General features: G+C 36.8%; 1 protein-coding gene across 2 annotated transcripts in view; it reads left to right on the forward strand.

Moving 5' to 3' along the window:
• LOC101847980 (palmitoyltransferase ZDHHC6) overlaps positions 1 to 11,946 on the forward strand; it is a 15,766-nt gene extending 3,820 nt beyond the window's left edge. Inside the window, exons 2-10 of one of the 2 annotated variants that reach the window (XM_005104280.3) lie at positions 531 to 826; positions 2,582 to 2,673; positions 3,452 to 3,608; positions 4,471 to 4,602; positions 5,510 to 5,563; positions 5,938 to 6,099; positions 7,601 to 7,788; positions 9,414 to 9,469; positions 10,615 to 11,946. In XM_005104280.3, coding sequence (XP_005104337.1) covers positions 581 to 826; positions 2,582 to 2,673; positions 3,452 to 3,608; positions 4,471 to 4,602; positions 5,510 to 5,563; positions 5,938 to 6,099; positions 7,601 to 7,788; positions 9,414 to 9,469; positions 10,615 to 10,700 — 1,173 coding nt within the window. In that variant the 5' untranslated portion in view covers positions 531 to 580 and the 3' untranslated portion in view covers positions 10,701 to 11,946. The remainder of the gene's footprint in view (positions 1 to 530; positions 827 to 2,581; positions 2,674 to 3,451; positions 3,609 to 4,470; positions 4,603 to 5,509; positions 5,564 to 5,937; positions 6,100 to 7,600; positions 7,789 to 9,413; positions 9,470 to 10,614) is intronic. The other variant, XM_005104281.3, reaches the window with a different exon arrangement.
• Positions 11,947 to 21,234: the final 9,288 nt, after the last annotated feature.

Genomic DNA, 21,234 nt, shown 5'->3' on the forward strand with positions numbered 1-21,234 from the left:
GGAGGGCATTTATGTGTTTCAAAAGTGGGTTTGATATCTCTCTATATCAGCACGCGCATTGAAAAGTAATCATTTAGAACCAGAAGTAATTGTCGGTGGAGCCTAAACCCACACTCTATAGTTATCGTTGGGGCCAAAATTGGATTATGTAATCCCAAATTATTCACTTATAGTGTCGACTGTTTATGTAACTAAACAGTGTACCAGGATTACTTAATTTTGTTTGTTATTTTACTTGCTTTCTGAAATATTTTTGAACAAAAAAGCACTAGTTTCCAAGGGGTGGAGGGTGGGGGTAGGGTGGTGACAGGTTGTTGAATTGTCACCATTCTTTTGTGTGGATATATACAGCCAGAGTGCATTGAAGAAAGTGTCATCAAATCCTTAGCATGGTTTGATACACATTTAAGGGCAGCCAAATTTACTTTCATGGTGGGGCAAAAGCTACCATTTTGGCACAGTGATCATACAAAAATACTTGCAATCTTTTGTTTAGATAAAATGAAGTATTATTTGTTTTTATTTTTCAGATAACGGCATGAGAATTGATGCTTCATAGAGGAGGAAGAAAAACATCAGCATGGGGTATGAGGTTGTAGGCACCTGGAGACAGTTCTTCCATTGGGGTCCTTTATTGGCACTGGGAGTCATTTTTACCATCAGTTGGGTGACAATACGATGTGACCTCATGTGGTGGCCTCCACACCTCAGCATTGGAGGCTTCATCAACTTTTTATTGTTTGTCACATGGGTGGCACTTACTTTGTACAATTATTTTGCTGCATGCATGAAAGGACCAGGATTTATCCCACTCGAGTGGAAACCGGTAAGATTTTATTCTGGTTTAGAAATACGGTTCACAATGATGCATGTGCATGATCATTGTTTGGGTGCTATATTTTAGGACCTTTTTCTTACTGTTTAAAGTTTTTTTTACCTTTCATTTTTCTTGGAAAAAGAATACTCACTTTCTGAGTAATTTTTTAAAGCTTTCTCCATATGTTATTATAGTTTTAGAGACCTGCATTGCAGAAGTTGTTTTTTAGAATGAGAACAGTGAAGTAGGGGAGAAAAAAATAGAGGATCAATATTTTGTTTTTAGAGTGTGAAGATGTTAATATTCCAGTTTATTTCTTCACAGGCGAAAATTCTGAGAAGGTGGCAAATTTTAAAAACGTCTCTTCAGCAGTCTGTGTCTTGTTGTCGTAGGGGAGTGGAATGTAGCTCTAGAAATAGAGAAAGTACTCATATATGCATATATGTATATATATTATATTTACTGTCAAACCTCATTATTCCACTTCCACCTAACTTGGGACAGGCAAGAATGTAGTGGTACAGCGGGGCTGGCGGTATAATGGGATAGCACTGATTGCCATTTTTACTAGTGGTAGACTGGTGGAGATTAGAGACAAACTGTACCCAGTTTGAACTCATCTAAGATGTGATTGGCAGGTGCTCTGTGTGTGGTTTATTTGTTCCTTCTTTCCATCTGTCAAACATCTATTCTCCTTATCTCTCCTCCTTCTTGTTTGTGTTTGTTACTCCCTTGTGACACTTCTAATCGTCGACACTTATATATATAATATAAATATATGCTGTATATTTATAGATATATATTTATATATATATATAGATATATATTTGACCTTATTGTGTTGCAAGTGCCATAAACTTACAAAAACAAACCAAAAAAATGAACTCATCTAGATCTGTCTTGTGCAGCTGCCATTGGCAGGGAAAACTTGCACAGCCCTAGCTAAACTTTACTCAAATTGAAAAATTTCTGCTGGATCAGAAGCTAGACTACATGTGTCTAGAACCCTGTACACTCACAATTTTTTGGGGGTCAATACTCGTCAGTCCTCGGGCCGCCTCAGACCTTCCACGTAGACTTGAGCTTGAGTCCTTACAATGATAAGAGCGTCACCGGTGCTGGCCTTCCTTTTGGTCATCAGGCTGATATCTGGCGATGACAGATATTTTGCTGACAAGCCGAGGTGGCGCAATTCTTTTGAATTTTCTCCAGGCTATTTAAAAATTTAATTCCCTTTTTTTTTTTTAGATATTGGCTAAAGCATAAAATTGATTTTATATTTAGTGCTAATCAGAAACGAATCTACAACAAATGCAGGAAACAGGCATGGCAGAACTTGCAGAGACCTGTGTTGGAAAGAGATTATCATGCAGCTACCGGGTGGGTGCCGTGCACCGTGTGTTTTATGTACCTCGAGCGGGAATTTCGCTGGCTGTAAAGTTTAATAACGACCATACAACTCTGACAGTTGGTGGATGGCACTGTAAAGGTGCAAATACTATGTTTATATAGGCATTCCTGTTCATACATTGGCAAAACCTGGCAGTTAGTAGGGCTGGCGGTATAACAGGGGATGGTATAACGAGGTTTGACTGTGTACCTAAAGATAGAATCAAGATATTGTAACCGAAGCTTATTTCCCTCTTTACAACCTTCAGTAGTATCAATAGCTTTGTTAGGTCATGGTACGTCATTTTTTTGCCTTCAGGAATTGTAATCTTGAATTATAGACTGTCTTATAATTCTGACTGTATGTCTTTCCAGAGAAATCCTGATCATATGAGGTATTTACAGTTTTGTGAATGTTGCCAAGGCTACAAAGCGCCACGATCTCATCATTGTAGAAAATGTGGGAGGTAAGATTTTACCCATAAGAAAAACTGATATGTTATCAAATAATGGAAAGCAAGGACACAAGACAAAAATGACTGAAACCAAGTAAAAACATTAAAATCTCAGTGAAAAGTGAGGATATTGGTCAAAAGTGCTGAGTAATATCATGGAAAGAGAAAGCATTGAGACATAGTCTGTAAATACTGTAAATGTAATTTGTCTTTCTCTTGGGTTTCCCTCAATTTGTAAAGGTCACAAACTGGGTACAAGATATGATTTTTAAAATTATTATTATTATTTTTGTTGTTGTTGTCTCTGCAGTGCTGTGAACTGTGAATGTCCCAAAAAAAAGTTTTATGCAGTGGAAGAGTGGGGAGGTGTCATCTACTTTTATTATGCTTAACATGTATTTGAAAGAAAAGTTTTGTATGTTGGGGAGATGGGGAGTGCTTTTGCAACATGTGTGTGACATGTATTTGAAAGGAAAAGTTTTTTTATGGTGGGATGGTTGGGGAAGGCATAGCTAAAATTTGTTGGGGATTAACAAATGTGTTAAACACATCCAAAATTTGTTTTAATCGTTAACGAAAAATTAAATTAAAGAGATATCAAGTGGGGAATGACAATTAGTTAAAACTATCCGTGTTCTCAAGTTTTCCATGTTTGTGTTAGTTTTTCCCAACTGTAGTTATCTACTTTTATTACATGTATATGTTTATATGTTATGACATAGGAGGTGTATTGGATATGAAGTGTTTTTTTATATATGCTTTTGACCGTGCTGTGCGATTCTACAAATAGGTGTGTGATGAAAATGGATCACCACTGTCCTTGGATCAACACCTGCTGTGGTCACTTCAACCATGGGAATTTCTGCTGGTTCTTGCTGTTTGCGCCAATTGGCTGTATTCATGCCATAGTCATCCTTGCTCCTTCAATATATCGTGCTCTGAATTTTGTAAGTTTTCACCAAGGAGATATAATTATATGAAATAATACAGTAGCTTCGTCAGGGAAATATTATTTGTCAATTGTTTGAAGGTATCGTATTGTTTTTAAAAAATATTCTGTAAGGTTTTCTTATCATATGATATATAGGGCATGAATTCTCAGCTTCCTTTTAATTTCTCATTTAGATTTCTTTCCATTCAAAGATACTTTAAGAATTTGACACTCTCTTTCTTACTCTATTGCAACTGAAACAGAATGTGATTTTAAAAGTAGTCTTCCCCCCTGACGTATTGTCTGCTTCATTTGCTTGCTTTGAAGTTTTCAAAAAATTAAAGAAGTGCCAAAATCGGATGACCCTTGATTTAGGCACGGCACTCCTTAACTTTTCTGTTAAAAACCAGGAAGGAAATTACAAAATAGAAGGAAACTATCGTGTAAGGTGCCACTTGATGTCTTTATTAAAATAACAGCTTTATCTGGAAATTCTGAGAAATCAGTTCAGGAGATTATGGAATGACACTGATGATATGGTTTTTTCTAACATTCATAGATCCATTAAGCTCAACGTTTAAAGTTAAAATTTGTGTCTTTTGAAGTTGGAAGTATTGTGCTTGTTACAGCTTTGCTGGGAATTGCTAAGATTGATGCATTTGTTCTGAAAAAGTAAATGTGCTTTTATTTGTAAATCACATTCTAATGTACAGAATTTGTCATGTGTCTTTCATAAAGTAGAGCATACTTTTTTACTCTGCATGTTTAGACATTAACCTCTGTAGTACTACCTCTAAGACTCTAAGCACAGAAAAAGAGTTGATGTAGCTCTATTTGTTTCTAATAATAGGGTCTCGTTCTCTCTCGCCTAATCACAGCATCATTATTACTACTACAAGAGGGATGAGCCTCTTGTTTACCTGGGAGTGTGGGGCTTTGTGGTCACAATGTTTGGTGTAGGACTTGCCATTGGGGTCATCATAGCAGTCGGAATGCTCTTCTATATCCAGGTAAGTGTGGGTTGAATAGCCTTTTTTAGAACTAAACTTTTTTTTTTAATGTAGGTGTTTTTACACCCTCAGTGCCAGTATTTTTATCGTTTTGAAGATGGGCTTCCACCTTGCCTGTTATGGCCAACTCCAGGCTGAGAGGGATACAACGTCCCAAAAGAAAGACTGAGATGCTTGATAAAAATGTCCCCAGACAGGAATCGAACTCAGGTCATCTGTGTGCAATGGTGGAGCACTTAACTGCTATACCACAGATGCCAGGCAATTTGCTGTGATCTTGTAGAAATCAGGACAGCACTGCGTAAAATAAAATTGTGAAGTACCTGTCGAAAGCTAATTTTTTGTTCTGGTTTCATTTGTTTTCTTTTTCCTCCTTCATAGAAGTTTATTTCTTCCTCTGAAAACATATCCCCTTGTTCTGTTCCTCGTCTTTTGCTGTTTTAAAGTAACCATATGTTCTGATCAAATTTTCTTCTTTTGGTGGCAGTTTGTGAACATAAGCAACAAGATAGCATAAAAGTAGTAAGTGAAAACAATTTGTTTCAAATGCAGGCTGTATCAATTAGGCATCGCTAAGAAAGGGTTCTCAGTACTTTTCCCCACTGTCTTCTCAAATTTGTCAATGGTTTAAAAGTGTTATTGTAAGCATTTTTGTTATCTGTCTGTCTTCTTTCTTTGTCAGGTTTCATGTTTTGGGGTTGTTTTTTCTTCATTTCCCAGTACTGCATTATTATGATTATATCTGTGTGCTTCACTTCAACTGAAACAAAGTCATCTTTGAGGTACGCCTTACATAGCAATCTGTGCTGGATTGTTCCCTGCAAATGTCAGTGTCTCCTTGTAATCCTTTACTGTATTTATTCTTTTGTAATAGTAGTAAACTGTCTTTTATTTCTCATATTTTCAGATTAAAAGTGTTCTAAAAAACGAGACAGGCATAGAGGGATGGATTATTGAGAAGGTAAGTTATATTTCTACTTACACTATCCTTTATGTTGACTCTTGGATTTCTAAACAGTCACATTTGAGCCTTTTTAATTTGTGAGATGCATTATTATTTCTCATTATTTGGCATCATTGACCATTGGAAAATCCTGTGGACATTGAAAGTGGAGATTAGTTGATTTATCTTGGGATAGAGGCGTATGTACTTGGGAATTTAGCAAAACTGTATCTATAAAAAATGTTGATGTTTTGTGACATTGCTCCCAGAGAGTAGATGGAAGTGCCCTTTGTGAGGTAACAAAATAATGATGAATTGTTGCTGTTTTAATGGAAATTTTTTCTTCTCCTTTGCCTCATAAATGCATTGTTGTTTTGATAATTTCTTCTCAGGCATTAGACCGCATTAGAGATGATGAGGAAGGAGAATTTGTTTACCCGTATGATTTAGGATGGAAAGAGAACTTCAAGCAGGTGTTCCGGTGGAGTGGTAGACCGAAGTCGAATGGCTTCACCTGGGATGTGGTGCAGGATTGCCATCAGTACACCTTAACTGTGAGTTTTTATTGTTGGGGTTTTATTTCCTTTCTTCTCTCTTACTCTTTAGATGTTTCTTCAATTCTATTTGGTTCCTTTTCTTTTCTTAGAAATTTTATTCAATGCTTTTGTTATCGGACTATATATTATTATTTTCTCGTGCTATTTGTAAGCCTTCAATATAACTCTGTCGGTTTTGGGTTTTTTTTGGGTATTTATTTGCTTTGTCATTTGTTAGACGTTCTCTCTTCCTATATATCTGAGACTAGCTCAAAACTTGATAACTTTCATATATATTTCTTACATTCACTTCGACTTTATATTGAGGCTGTAGCTTTCTTAAAGCATTTTGCAATGGTTCCTCTGTCATTGCAGTTTCATATGTGTCACGACTTGTGGCATCAGGCGCTTGTCAATTTTCAGGCATATGGAGTTATTGGTATCATCTTAAATCTTGTTACTTGTATTGCTTTTTCTGAAAAAAATACCCGTCTATCTTGAATGGAAGTGGAGACACTTGTGATTGAAGGAGAGTGAGTCGCCTGATGTCAGAGGTCAGAGGTAAAATTAGCGAGAAAATGGCCGCCAAAGTTTGGTGATTTCCAAGGCTTGAGTGTCCTTGGGAAATGCTAATTTACATTTTTTTGTTCCTTTGCTCAACGATTTTCTATAAATCCACACAGAAATGTATTTTGAAATGGAATTAAAAGGTGTTGAGCTCAATATAAAAAAATTTATAAGAATTGCCTAATGAGTGTGAAAATGTCTGCTTCTTCAATTTTATTATTTTGACGAGCACCTGATCCCCTCTTGTAGCAACACATAGATATTTGTACCAATTGTGGTCTAACCTTTTGGATCTGAGAGCATTCCTCAGCATGGGGTGTGTAAATTGAACCAGAGGAGATCATATGCCTAGGTCTTGTGAACAGTAGATTTAGGGGACTAATGACGAAGGCTTAGAGGTTTAATAATACTTTATGAGTGTGTTCTGTGTTGATGTGATAATTGTCCAGTTACACTTAACACTTTCTGCCCACCCAGCGCGCAGAGAGCAGAGCCTTTGTTCCCCCACCTACCAGGATGCAGATGGGGTACATCTCTCAACATTTTTCAAAACTAATTACGCCAGTTGTTGCAAATAAACTGATTTTTTACCTCAAAGGACACACAAACCATTCAGGAAGGAAATTATAACTTTAAAAAGTGCACATGTCAAAAAGGAGATCGTTGCTACAACATTTTTTATGCTATATCACGCTGTTGCCGATCGGCGTTCCACGAGGGAGAGTGAGAGGGACAGTTTCTTACTGTCTCCGATCAGCATCCTGTGGGGGCAAAGTGTTGAAACAGTTCTTCTCACAGATGGAGGGCATCACTGGTGGGTCCTAATAGTTTTCTTTCCCTCTGTTTTTTACTTTTGCTTTATTTTCATGAAACATAATTTTACCTGACTCTTCTCACTCAGGCTAAATAAAAACGAAAAACAAAAACAAAAAAACAATTCTTCTCCCATCAGGTGGAGCAGCTAATCCAGAAACAAGACAAGCGAGACAGAACGATCGAGTTTGTAATCACAGAGAACTACTCCGGTGCCCTGTGTCCTGTCTCTAAAGGCCTTCGTATTGGCTGCTGTGTGCCTTGTACTGACGAGCCCAGAATAAAAGTGGAGGAGGGGGACAAAGTCTTGGTGACCAGATGGAAAAAGTAAGTTCTTTTTGTTCACGTTTTGGAGTTGGCTTCAATCTTTATGGGTGGTTTAGGGATCCTTGTTGGTGTGTAGCTACAGAGATGGATATTGGATCGAAAAGTATTTTTCTTAGTGTAGATTCATACAATGTTGCTGAAACGATTTTTAGTGCTAAACTGTTTTTAAATCTTGCACTTGAATTGCCATGAAGCCAAAATTATAAAGTCCATTTTACTTGACGGGGAGGTAATCTTGAAATTTTGAGCTATAAAGCAGGGATACTATTTATGTTTTAAAAATATTTGTTGAATTAATAAAATTTCTGAAGTGCATAGATTTATTTTGTTTTATATTTCTGAAAAAGGTAAACTTGTTTTGTTTTTTTTTGTCTCAGTGCATTAAACTAATGGCTGCTGCTCTGGCTCCTGGCATAGAACCTAGTGACTAGTGTGTCAACATTCTTGTCATTTTCTGAGGCATACTTGCATTTTATCAATAACGATCAAAAACCTTTTCATGCTTTTATATTAATGTGGAGGTTCTGCTTGTTGTCAATACAACTATGGTCGTATTTCATATATCTTAAGGAAAATGTTTTTAGGGGAAAGGTAAGACTGCTGACAAAACTTAACTATCAGTTAAAAAGTTAGTACAAAGGCTGGTCAACAACATATTTATCTGTTCGCTCAGTAATTGCCGCAGCTACTTTGTATTAGTTCTTTTCAATAAATGAGAATTTGAGTTATATATATTTCCCAGGTTTCTCTCATTGTATTATTTGTGTGCAAATTGATACAGGCATTAGGTAAAGGCAGTAAATTTTTGTGTTACCACAGCTTTGCAGAATATTAATAGAAGGTAACAGTACAGATTTTTGTTTTCTCACCGCTTGTTTTACTCATCTGGAGCCTGCAGCAGGGCTACATCAAGTATGCGAATGGAAATTGAAGCCATCACGAAAGCACTCGATTGGATGACCCAAGATCGCCCCCACACAACCCATGCTGTTCTTGTCACTGATTCCATTTGTACCCTCAGAAGGATCGAAAAAGGTTTCCTGAGAACAGAATGGATTCAAGCTATCGAACCAACGCCTATACGATCACTCACATGGATTTTCTACCCTGGCCATGCAGGTGTTAGGGGAAATGAAAAAGCTGACAGATTGGCTGGTGAGGCCACCTTAGTTGACAATACGGTTCAACCAGATAGGGTCGAGATCCTGAAATGTCTCTCTCGCCAGCTGATTGAGAAGGAAGATAGGGAGGCAGAGGCCAGTACTGCCGTGGAGAGGATGATGCTTTTGGGAATAAAAAAAGGAAGCGGAAAATCTGGCATCCTTGCAGGAAAGAACAGAAAAACGTTCAACCAGATGTGCACTGGCACAATCAGTAGAAGGACCCTCGGCAACATTTTGGAGAGAGCAACAGAGCATCAATGGACATGTCCGGAGTGCAGGGATGTTGCTTCCTGAAACAAGAACAATAACAATAACTCATCCCCTACCCAAGTTATTATTTTGTTATCTGTTGTGATACAAATGTTCCTTTTAATTTTATTTCACTCCAAACAACAAGGGGTTGGGTTTTTTGGTGTCTATTGGGATATAAATGTTTCTGTCACTCTTGTTTCCATTTAATAGGCGATGGCTTTATGGAACAAAAGTCCTGAGTGGCCCTGTGGTTGGTGCAGATGCAGGTCAGTGAAACTCAACAATCTCACTTTTTTCTTTTAAATTAGAAACCCCTGGACTTTTCTGTGCTGTTTATTTAAAAAGGAAGTGCAATTTTGTTTTTAGCTATTTTAGGAATTATGAATACTGTCAAACTTGTCCAAGACGACCATCCCTGTTTAGGGAAAAAAATGGTCATCATAGACAGCCTTCCCCAATAGGACAACGCTACTGGCTGAAGTGTCTATAAGCCATTCCCAAAGGGGAGATATTAACATGTTCTTATGCACAGTAGAATTGTAAATGGGCTGATTTATCTGTGTCATGCTCATACTGTGCCTCAATGTCATGCTCATACTGTGCCTGAACTACATGGGGGAACTTCTTTTTCTTGCCTCGTCCTATCGTTATCTTCCTCTACTTCTTTTGTATGTTTGTCACTCTCTTGTGAACTGCTATTTTCAGGGTGCCTTGATAGTTGAAGCAGACTTAGTGCTGTTGAGGCTAGAAAGGTGAGCAGAGTAAGCCTGATTCTCGGTTTGGACTTCTTTGTTGACATCCACCCCTTTGCGCTCGTATGACCTTTTGCAGTTGCCTGTGCAATAAAACATTACTAAAACTAAACTAGACAGGTGGTCCTCTTGGACAGTGCCATAATAAAAACAGAAAAAAAACTCGCTATTACCACTCTGTACTGGATAATGGTTCCGAATTTTGCATGATTCCCAGTACATGAGTGGGGCCATAGGAACAGTACTGTTTTATCACCCAAACTATATACACACTTTTTTCTTTTTTTTTTTCTTTTTTTTTCTTTTTTTTTTTGTAACATTATATTCAAGAGTATTCTGCTGGCATTTCCCACGTCTGCTACACCCGTGTCTGTGGTGCAGCAGTTAAGGACTCCACTGTCACATAATGCAAAAGCCCTAAGATTCCCATATGAAGATAATTTTTATCGAGTATTTTGGTCTTTCTGCTGGGATGTTGTATCCCTCCCTGCCCATGTTGGCCCTGACAAGCAGGATTGAAACTCACCTCCTAAATGATCTAAATCTGTTACATACTTCAGTTTTGTAATTTTTCTCAAGCAATCTTATTAAAATTCATTTTTATGGTCGTGTTGATCATGAATTTTTATGGCCTGCATTTCTTTCTGGCCCCTTTACAGCAGGCAAGAGGATAAGAGGATGGTTCCCACGGAGATGTGCTGTGGAGATAATAGACGACAACATGAACGACAAAAAGGACTCGTAGAATTACGCTGTAGTTGCGACAATTTACACTGCCTGATGTGTTTGTGTGAAGTTGTAAGGGTGAAGAAGAATACTGTGTAATTTGTCAACGTTATTGGTCCCCCTTTCAAAAGACTTCACTTCTGAAGATATTCTATGTTGTCTATTATTATAAATTATAATGTGGAAGTTTATAATTTGTTTGTATGGTATCAAGTCATATATTATGCTTGTGTTTATAGGTTGACTGTTTATGACTTTGCCTCCTGCTCCACATTCCTAGTAATGTACTCACGGGCAAAGTGAGCCATCGATAGGGAGCAAAATGGTAAAAACTGTTGCAAGCAGTCGCAGGAATTGTGTGGAGTTTTATTTTAAAAGACAGCATATCCAGTTTCCTAAAATGTTCAGGAGAGGCCAAAAATAACCCACATCATTACCTCTTATGGACCAATTGCTTTGAGTAACTTCAAAACAATTTCACTCCTTATTTATTAAGGTATCAATACCAGACTAAGTCAGAAATGCGTGCCGTGTTTTAAACTATCAGGTGAAATCGATAGCTTAGTTTCGCCTAAAACGGGATATACTGTCTTTTAAAATAAAACTCCAGTGGTTTCTCTGCAACTGCACAATGATCGACCACTTATGGAATTATACTTTTCACTCAGACTAAGATTTATACAAGTGTTTGGCTAAATGATATATTTGTGACTATGATCAGCTGTTCTTACTGCTGTTGTTTGTTTTTTTTACCAAGACAACTTTCATTTCATGCCACCTCCATTAGAAACTAACTCCTATTTATCTAGTGTCCTAAATCAGGTGATCTGCTATTTAATGCTAAAGATACTTTTTTTTCTTACATTTCTCTGGTTTCATTTATTTTGTAGGCTCTTTTTTTTAAATATCATGTTCTTAAAAATTACTGCTTGACATATATGTGCTGCTGTGCGCATTGTAAACATTAAGCATTTATCAGGGAAGAGAAGTATGGCATCTGCTGCATTTTTTTGTACTTTACACAGATTTTTTAAATTGTTCTCTTTCTGGTTGTCTTTCATGATAATAGGATGAAAGGAATGGAAACCCAAATCCAAAGTTCTGTCATCTTTTATTCTGTTTCTGTCAGAATTCCAATGAAAGAAGCATCTTCAAAAATCATGCAGATTTCTAAGCATACATTACTGATTTGGTCTTTAAATCGAAACAAGAGAACTTATTTTGTTAGTTTTTCATTTAATTAATAAACCCCCCGGTAAAAAAAATGTCTTTGGCAATGGCAGAGAAGTAATTTGACGTCGAAGTCTTCGTAAAGGAATACTGGCACAGCAATCCGACTGCAAACTGCTGGGAGCGGCTTGCCCGAGATAAGGAATTAAAATGTTCCCATAAATGTTCAGGGGGGGTTGTTTTTTTTCAAAATTATAGTATTATTGGGAAACAAAGAATGTTTGACTTCAAGTTTGTCTACAGAAACCTGAGCAATGTTCCATAGGTTTGGAGGAGTTGTTTTTAAGAATTGGGTTTTGTAATTACTTTATTTTTTTACCACAGAGCTTCTTTCCTCAGTATTTTTTTTTTACAGATGCATGTGTACTTGATATTGAATTAATTAATTGTTTGTGATTATGTATTACTACTGTAATTCTTCTGAGCTGGGCGAGATGTTAGCGTCGCTTTTCTGTCAACAGCCCCTCTCCGTGATCAAGATAAGATAATGCTCAATCCTCCTTTGCTGTTTCAGCTATGAAAGTCTCCATTTGAAGAAACGTTAAATTACAAATTGAACAATTCCATTCCGGATGAAAAGCCATTTCTTTTATCTATTATTGAGGGATGTAGGCTAAGCATTCGTTGCCACATAAATCTCACTGTTTTGTAAAGTATATTTGCATTATGTGGCTTTGTTTTGATATCATTTGTTAAGTTCATCTATTTGTTCTGCCTGAACACAATGCTTATCCATGATCAAAATATCTTTTGTATGTATGATTTGAATTCAAGAATATTATTCATTACCTTTAAGACGAATAGGGGTGATTCCAGTTATGCATCAGCTGACTAGAATTTTTCTTTTAAATAACATATGGCAACAATTTTTTAAAATTCCCATCTTGAGACAAGATATGATATGTATAGATAATTAACTATACCTGTGCCTTGACTGTTCTCTTCACTACATTTTGCTCTCTGAATTTATATCCTGAGTATGCATTCTTGGCAGTATCTGTTTTTCTTGCTATTTTTTTGACGAATTTTTCTGCATTGGTAGTGGTTGGATTTTTCTATTGCTTTGTCATTATTTTAGTTCTTCTGTGATGGGATGTTTTAGTAGGATATTTTCTTTCCCATGTTTCTTTTGTAGTGAGAAATCATACTGAAATGAGTTTTTTATCTATCAACATGTATTTGCATTTCATGGCACTGAATTGCAGCCATCAAAATCAGTCTTTTCCTATGTTTTCGGTAATATGTTTTGTTAAGATAAAATGTAATAGTAAATGCTTTTGCTTGCTGTCCTTGAAATTTACATTCCTTTGTTTTATTTTGGGGTAGTTTGATGGTATTAGTCATAAAAAGGAATCTGAAAAATCTGATATTTCACTCTTATTTAGTAATTGATTTTAAAAATATATCTGAGTACTTCTCTTTACCTCAACTGGTTTATGTAATTTGAGAGCTATAGTTGCTCATATTCTTTTTGCTTCTAAGGTATATCTACATACTGTAGATGTGCTTTCTGTTCTCTGACTTTACATTGAAGACTTTTTGGTATTCCCAGGCTTCTTAATCTGATGGTTTACATTCATGAAAGGTTTTTTTTTAATTTTACATTGAGAGCACGGCTATTTTGCTTTTTGTAAATCATTTGTAACTGTTTTCTCCTCATCTTGCATGCTTTTGGAAAGCTGGCAGAGGTAAAATATAAATAATTATTCAAATGAGCAAAAGTTACTTTAAATCGGGCAGTGAAATCACGCTTTGCAAGTCAAAATTTGACAGTTGTGGATTTTTTTTACCCCAAGGAGAAGTGAATACACTCAAGGTCTAAAATATTGCGTAATATCTCTTTTCTTCATGTCTTGGTATTACTCATTGAAGTGTTTTCTTACTCCATTTCTGCAACGAATTCTATGTTGAATTACCTGTTGTATGCTGAACATCTTTTCTCTAAATAATTTTTTTTTTTTTTTATGTGGTAGACCCTTAGTTATTTGCCAGTCACTCGTGTTCTCTCTCTTTCAGATCTTTATCTCATCCATTCTTTCAGACACTACCTCTCAATTCTATGTGTTGACAGATGTCTCTATCTCGTCGCTTCCGCAAGCATTCCACTTTTGTTTAAATTTTAGGAATTTTCGATTTTGAAACCCTCTCAAAGCTCTCAAAGATGCACCTTTCAACATCACCAAAACGTAGGTTAATACTATGGTCAAGGCTTACAATTTTCTTGCTTTTCATGATTCTTGATAGGAACAACACTACAGAAACTATATGTGAGGCAGTGTGGTGGAATCAGGCTCTCGTCAATTTTTGGGCATGTAGAGTTATTGGTATCATCTTAAAGCTTGTTCATTTGTCTTTATTTGGATGAGAAAAAATATCTATTTACCTTGAATACAAGTCGAGATATTTGCAAATGAAGGAGGTGGGGGTCAGTTGTTTTCAGAGGTAAAATTAGTGAGAAAATGGCCACCAAAGATTAGTTGTTTCCTTAGCTTAAGAGTCCGTGGTAACTGAAAATTTACTTTTGTGTGCCTTTAATCGACGTTTTACGGAAAAATCCACACAGAAATGAGTTCTTTAATGGGCATGAAAGGTGTTGAGTCAAAAAACAATATTTTATAAAAATTCACAAACCTGCGGAAAAATGCAAGTTACTTCACTTTGATTATTTTTACGAGAGCCTGATCCCACCACGCTGCCTCACATATATTGTCTCTGACGTAAAAAATACCCGAACAGACTTAGGTGGATTGCTTGTGGTACCAACGATATTTCATTGAGTCTTTGTTGTTTCTATCTATGCATTTTACTACTGATGCTGGGATCCACATGAGACAGTAAATATTTCTTTTTTTATTTCACATTCCTGGTGTCTCGTTTGCCCTGACCAGAGGGAAGGGCTTGGAGTTCACTTTTGTCTTAGGGTTATTATTTATTTACTATTACCTTTAAGTAAGGGTGTTATTTTGTCAGCTGTGGTGTAGATGTCTTGCAAGATCCTCTCAGGGGAAGGATCTGCTATAGAAACAAATGAAAGTAAAGACAAGGGGGAGAGGGGTGGGAGGGGGAGATAGCAGGGTCACATTTTTTTCTCATTGTGGCTTCTGGACTCTTCAGTCTAACATTGTGTGAGATTTTAAATGAGATAAACAACAGGGTCTGTGTAAAAATGAATGGAGACACTTTTTTATATACACATACCCTCAAATATATGAGGATTCAAACTTTTAAACTAAGATTTCTCGAAATCAATAAAATGTGACTCAGCTTTTTTCCCCCTTTCACTTGTTCAATGTTTTTTATATGATGCTGTTTTTGAATGCTGATGAGTTATAAATTCTGTTTTGTGTGACAGTCAGAAAGTCATTATCTCAAATATATGAAAGGGAGACAAGCCTGCTGAGTTTGGTTTTGTTTGTAACAAGTTATTGGAGTTATGCATCAAAGATTGTTTTAAGTTTTAGTAATAACAACCTACACCTCGTACTTATGGGTAAAACTTACAAAATACGTAGTTGCTAATGAATATTCATTTATCAAAACACCTTCAATAATGTAGTGATTGTGCAGTATTCATGCCTTACCTCATTAGCTTAGTCTGTCTTTTACTGTGACAAGGATATGGTTATGATAAATTGTTTCTTAAGACTACAAAAAAATCTCTGATACCAGTTACATCACCAACATTTTTTTAAAATCTTCCTCTAGTAGATTCAAACAAGATGTTCTTTTATTCCTGAGACAAAACATAAAAGATGATATGGTCGTATTGCGTGTTATGACTTTGACGAGAAAAATCTTGAACGGTTCTCTTTTTTTATAAAAAGCTTTGCAGTGCATAGTGAACTGTTGCCAAATGAGTGAATACTTGCGTTTGAAGAGGCTGGGGGATTTTGCTCAAACCCCCTGTCCTTGTATGGTAACCTTCCTTCTGTTGGTTACTAGATTTTTTTTTTCAACCAGGCTTGACCTTCGGTTTCCACAGTTTTGCCAAATTAGCTGTACATTGTACAAATTTAAAAAGTCTATGTCAATTCTGCTAGTTGGGGTTTTGTTTTGTTTTTTGGTGGGGGGGGGGGGAGGTATTTTTTATTAAAGAAAATTATATTTTGTTAAATGTTATCTTTTTATTGCTTACCCTCTAATCTTGTTTTCTTCATTTGACTTCCCATTTTAGAAACTTGTAATATCCATTTTATGCTAAAAGTATTGCGAAATTTCGAAAGTTTGAAAAGGGTACTCTATTTCCAAGATACTTTAACTACAACTACAAGATTCAGTAAAAAATTGGAGGTCCCAGCTGAGCCTAAAGGTGCAAAGAATGATAACAGATTTGAGTTGTAATGTAACATTTCTAGTTCAAAAGGTACTTAATGGCCTCTCAATTGGTAGATTTGGCCAAGTTCATGTTTAGTCGCCATTGCTAACACCATGGATAAAAAGGTTATTGGTGACAAAAATCAGTGAATTTGAAAAATGCTTACACAGTGGAATAAAACGCATCTGAACAGGCTGAAAAAAATATGGCCTTTTGTATATTTTATGCAAAATCATGATCTGTAGGTTTTTTAAAGTGTTGTTTCAGATCTTATAGTTATAGTGTTTAAAGAAAGAAGTAGGTCTAAAGCGAGGGATCTGCACAAAGAACAAAATTATGCTGATCTGAATTTTCAAAAAAGACTCTTCTTAGTGTAGGAAGATGCCCGAAAATACTGGTAGTTATCAAAATGCGAGAAAGAGGAAAAAGTTATAATGTCACTGACTATAGGCTGAAAGCTATTGTCAGGGTTTTTTAAATGCTAAAATCAAGGGAAGGAATGCAGCTATATAAATGCAGTAGGCCTACTTGTAGATCTAGGTAATTTACCTCCTTTCTCCGTTGTGTGACTTGTAAGAAGCTACAATAATGCAGTAAAAGTGGGGGGGGGGGGGCGGGGTTGTCTGTTGGAATTTTGTACTCTTCTATTTTTGCGTGTGAAATGACATGACTGTTATGTTTTGTGGCTTCTGATTTTTTTTTTTTTTTTTTTTTTTTTTTTTGTAATGAAAATAATTATGAAATAAAAATGTAATATCGCTCCAGAAATTGTGCTTCTATCTATATTGTAAATTTGTCATTAAGCCCATGGGTGCTGCTGCTAAAGCAAAGTGTACCTTTGTTGGTTGTGAAACTAGTGAGAGACAATGACGTGGTAAGATGTCGTAAGAGACCCTAGTTCGATCTACTGATTGAGGAACATTTTTATCAAGTATCTTGGTCCTTGTTTTGAGAAATTGTGTTCCTCTCAGCAAGGGTTGGCCCTGACACGCTGGATCAGAAGCACACCTAAATGATCTAAATTGTGTTGATTGGGGTGTAAAAACACCTACATAAAAAAAGAAGACAAGTACATCTACAATAATAATTTAGGATTCACTGGTTCTATTTCCTGGGTTAGACTTGTGTTCTAGTTTTTCCCTTCGGAAGAGGTTCAGTTTTTTTTAGAAATTTCCTCCAACTTCAGATTTTTTTGCTGTCCCCACGAAGCGGGAAAAATAAATGGTCTTACACGATGGATTTTTTTCGGGATGAGTGGGGACGTGCGGGGGGTGGGGTGGGGGTGGCTCTTGAACATAATTTGAAATGATTATGGATGGAGTGATAAAATAAATGTATGTATAGATCTATATATGGTAGTTTTCAAAAAAAATTGTAGTTATCCTTGTTTCAAATCTTTTATCAACGTATAAACTTAAATACATATATCTTCTACCTATCTCTAGAATCTTCACCTCTCTTTCTTCTCCTGTCGCCTTTTCTTTCCCAATCTCTATCCGTTCTCCCCCGCCCCCGAAAAAAGCGCTCTTTCTATCGCCATAAAAAATATCCCTCCCTCTCTCTCTCTCTCTCTCTCTCTCTCTCTCTCTCTCTCTCTGCATGTGTTTGTTTGTGTGTGCGTTCGTGTGTGTGTGTGTGCGTGTGTGTGTGTGTGTGTCTGCGTCTGTGTCTGTGTGTGCGAGACGAAAATTCTTTTATTCAAATGTCGTCCTCCTAAACTGTCCTTTGGGGGCTAAATTAATGAGCAATTTGTCATAATTATAAAAATATTACAAATATTCGGTTTTAAACGCGAGTGGTTGGCAGATGCTCTGGCGTGGTTTGCTCTGTCATTCCCATCAAACAAGTGTCATCCTTATCTCTCCTCCTTTTATTTATATGTCACTCTCTTGTAACACCTCTAATCTCCGCACTTATAATACGACCTATTTGTGTTGCAAGTGGCAGAAAATTCTTACTAAAACTAAAAGTTTTAAACAATATATGTGCACTTACTGCCAGAGATCTCGAACATCGGATCAAAGTCTAGAATTACCTTGAATCTACGAGTGACAGCGACAGACCGCATTACACACAATAGTTGGCTTAGTTGTCTTATATTACATATTAACTCATTAACACAGGCATTTTGCTACCTCAAACACAAAGTTCTATCTGCTCAGTAAGCCTACCTATTTTTAAGAAATTTGACTTCAAAGAATTTGAGTTTCACATTATGTTTATCTTTTTCAAATGCAATTCTTTGAATATCTTGATAACGACTCTGGATAGTCTTACGATTTTGATAGAGCAGCAGATAGAACATCTGAGGCTATTTTTTCATCTCATGGTCTTAGTAACTCAAAAAGGCCAATCATATCAGATAGAACTTTGTAATTCTGATGTAGCGATTTTGCTCGCATGGATGCACGCTGTTTAGATTAACTTTACATTAAAACAAGAATAATAACTTCGTGATTCATACTGATTGTTCAATTCTGCTGTCTTCATCTAAGACTTAAAGAGGCAGGCAACAACGCACATACTATAAAATATTAAAAATTTGTGTTTCTGTTGCGTGTAGTATGTTCATTCAAAATGTGAGTGGGTGTCATCGGGTGCTCTGTTTGCTCCTTCTTTGCTCACAATCAAAGAGCTCTCGTCCTTTTCCCCCTTCTCTTGTTTGTGTTTGCTCCTCTCTTGACACATCTCCAGGCTTCGACACTTATAGAACCTTATTTTGTTGCAGGTGCCACTAAACATTTACTAAAACAAGTTCGAAATGTGCAGGACCATTGTCTTTGATTCTCGATCTGCTGATCGGAAAGTGTCCGCTATATATGTCCTTAGAGAGTTTAACCCGTGGACATATGTATTCGCTACCTCAGAATTACAAAGTTCTATAAGCTCATTTCCTAGTTTTGATAAATTTAATGTAAAATTAAATTGAGTTTCACAGCAGGTCAAGCTTTATCGAATGCATTTTTTAAAAAATATCTTGACAACGACCCCGAATAATCTTACGATTTTGAAACAGCAGTTAGAGAATTTGCTCTTTGACCTCATAGTTTTAGTAACTCAAATCAGTGACCGTCATGGTCTTAGTACATGTACATGTAACTCAAAACAACCAAAAATGTCAGACAGAACTGGTAGCGAAGTGCCCGCTACATAATATCCATTATCTATTTGTGGTGGCCGAATTTTGCTATTTAAAAGGCTTTTTAATGGCTGCATCGATCGACATGCGGTTTTCGCCAAAAGATCCTTTAAAATATTCTCCAGATCATGACGCCCTTCGTTTTTTCACTTTTGAGACATTTTTGCTGCAAAAAAGCTAAATTTCTTTATTTCGCCGATCGCTTTTTTAGGCCGACGCTTCTGCCTCTGTAATTTTAGAAAATGAGGTTTCCGTTCACTAACCGTGCTCACTGTTTTGAGAGTATAGATCTAAACCTTCTAATTTTGCATCTCTCAAGATTTATTGCTCCATTACAGTAGAATGTAAATATCATAAGCCGATGACTTTCGGCTGACGTTAATGCTCCGATCATTCCTTTCATCGAAAGGGGGCCCAGCTAGTAAGCTTATAATATGCGTCCTTAAAGAGTTACACCTGTGCACATAAGCGTGTCCACTGCGTCCTTAATAACGAGTTAAACCCGTGCACATGTGTATTGTTTGAGCACAGGCAAGAACTGAGCAGGCCAGTGGTCCCTTCGCTACGGGATAACAAACAGACCTCGTCATCGATCACACTTAGCTGGCCTCACCGGGCACGGATCGGGGGGTTTTGTTGTTGCAAAACTCTTACAGCATTTTCAGTGTGAATAGGTCAAAACACACTTCACCCAGGTGGGATGGGTACCTGGCCATAGACAGCGAAAGATCGTGTCAGTATGTTAGTGTTTTAGCGCCTATAATGGCAGCTTGCACTGTTTGCTTCCCAGGAAGTTGAGATCGTTTCAAAATGCTATCTGTTCTGCTGGGGTAATAGCATAGTTTGTAATGTAAAGCGCATAGAGCATGCTGTTGAGCGGGAAATTGCGCTATACAAATGCTATCTTTTATTATAAGTGCCCACGGAAGATTAGATGTGTTACCAGAGAGTAACATACGGTACAAATGAAAGATGGACGAGATAAGGAAGGAAGACATATGTTTGATAAGAGAGAAGGAGCATATTAAACCACTCCAGAGCACCCGCCAATCAACCACTCACACCAATTTGGAAAGGGGTGGGAGGGGGGGGTAAAGAGATATGCTACAGTCTGTGAACTGGTTTGCCCGCTATTGTGAACTTTTTAAATCGATATCGGTTTGCTCGTGTCTTCGCTTTAGAATCATCATCATCATCATCATCATCATCATTAGCATCATCATCATCATCATCATCATCATCACTGACAATAACAAAAACAATTATTTCAACAAAAACATCTATAATAATAAATTGTTTTTGCTTTAAACATTTTTTAAACGAAGAGAAAATAATCAGACTTTGCTGGTTTTTCTCTTGATTCTTTCTTTTTTTTTTTGTCCTTTGTTTTTAGAATTGCTTTCTTTTTTCTTTTTCTTTTTTTTTTTTGAAGTAAAGAAACAGTGACACCTACACAGTCTGAGTTGCCGAGCGTTACCCGACATTAAATCTACCTGTGCCTAACTAACATTTAATCTACCTGTGCCTAACTAACATTTAATGTACCTGTTCCTAACTAACATTAAATCTACCTGTACTTTGCTAACGTTAAATCTACCCGTGCTCTACTAATCTGATTGTCCTCATGTGTTGTGCAGTCTTAGCGTACCACGCACACAGAGCCACCAACACACAAAGGTAAAACAGGCATAGCGCCGATGTCGTAATGGTTCTGGTGGGGTGGACACGAATCGAATAGGTCGAATCTAGGAACACACCTGAACACTAATCGCTATCCTAGAATTACAAAGTTCTATCTTTTCAGTGTCTTGTTTTGAGAAATTCGACATTCAAAATTTTCAGTTTCACAACACGACAAGCTTTTTCGAA

This window comes from Aplysia californica, unplaced genomic scaffold (assembly GCF_000002075.1).
Source record: "Aplysia californica isolate F4 #8 unplaced genomic scaffold, AplCal3.0 scaffold00413, whole genome shotgun sequence".
NCBI lineage: Eukaryota > Metazoa > Mollusca > Gastropoda > Aplysiida > Aplysiidae > Aplysia > Aplysia californica.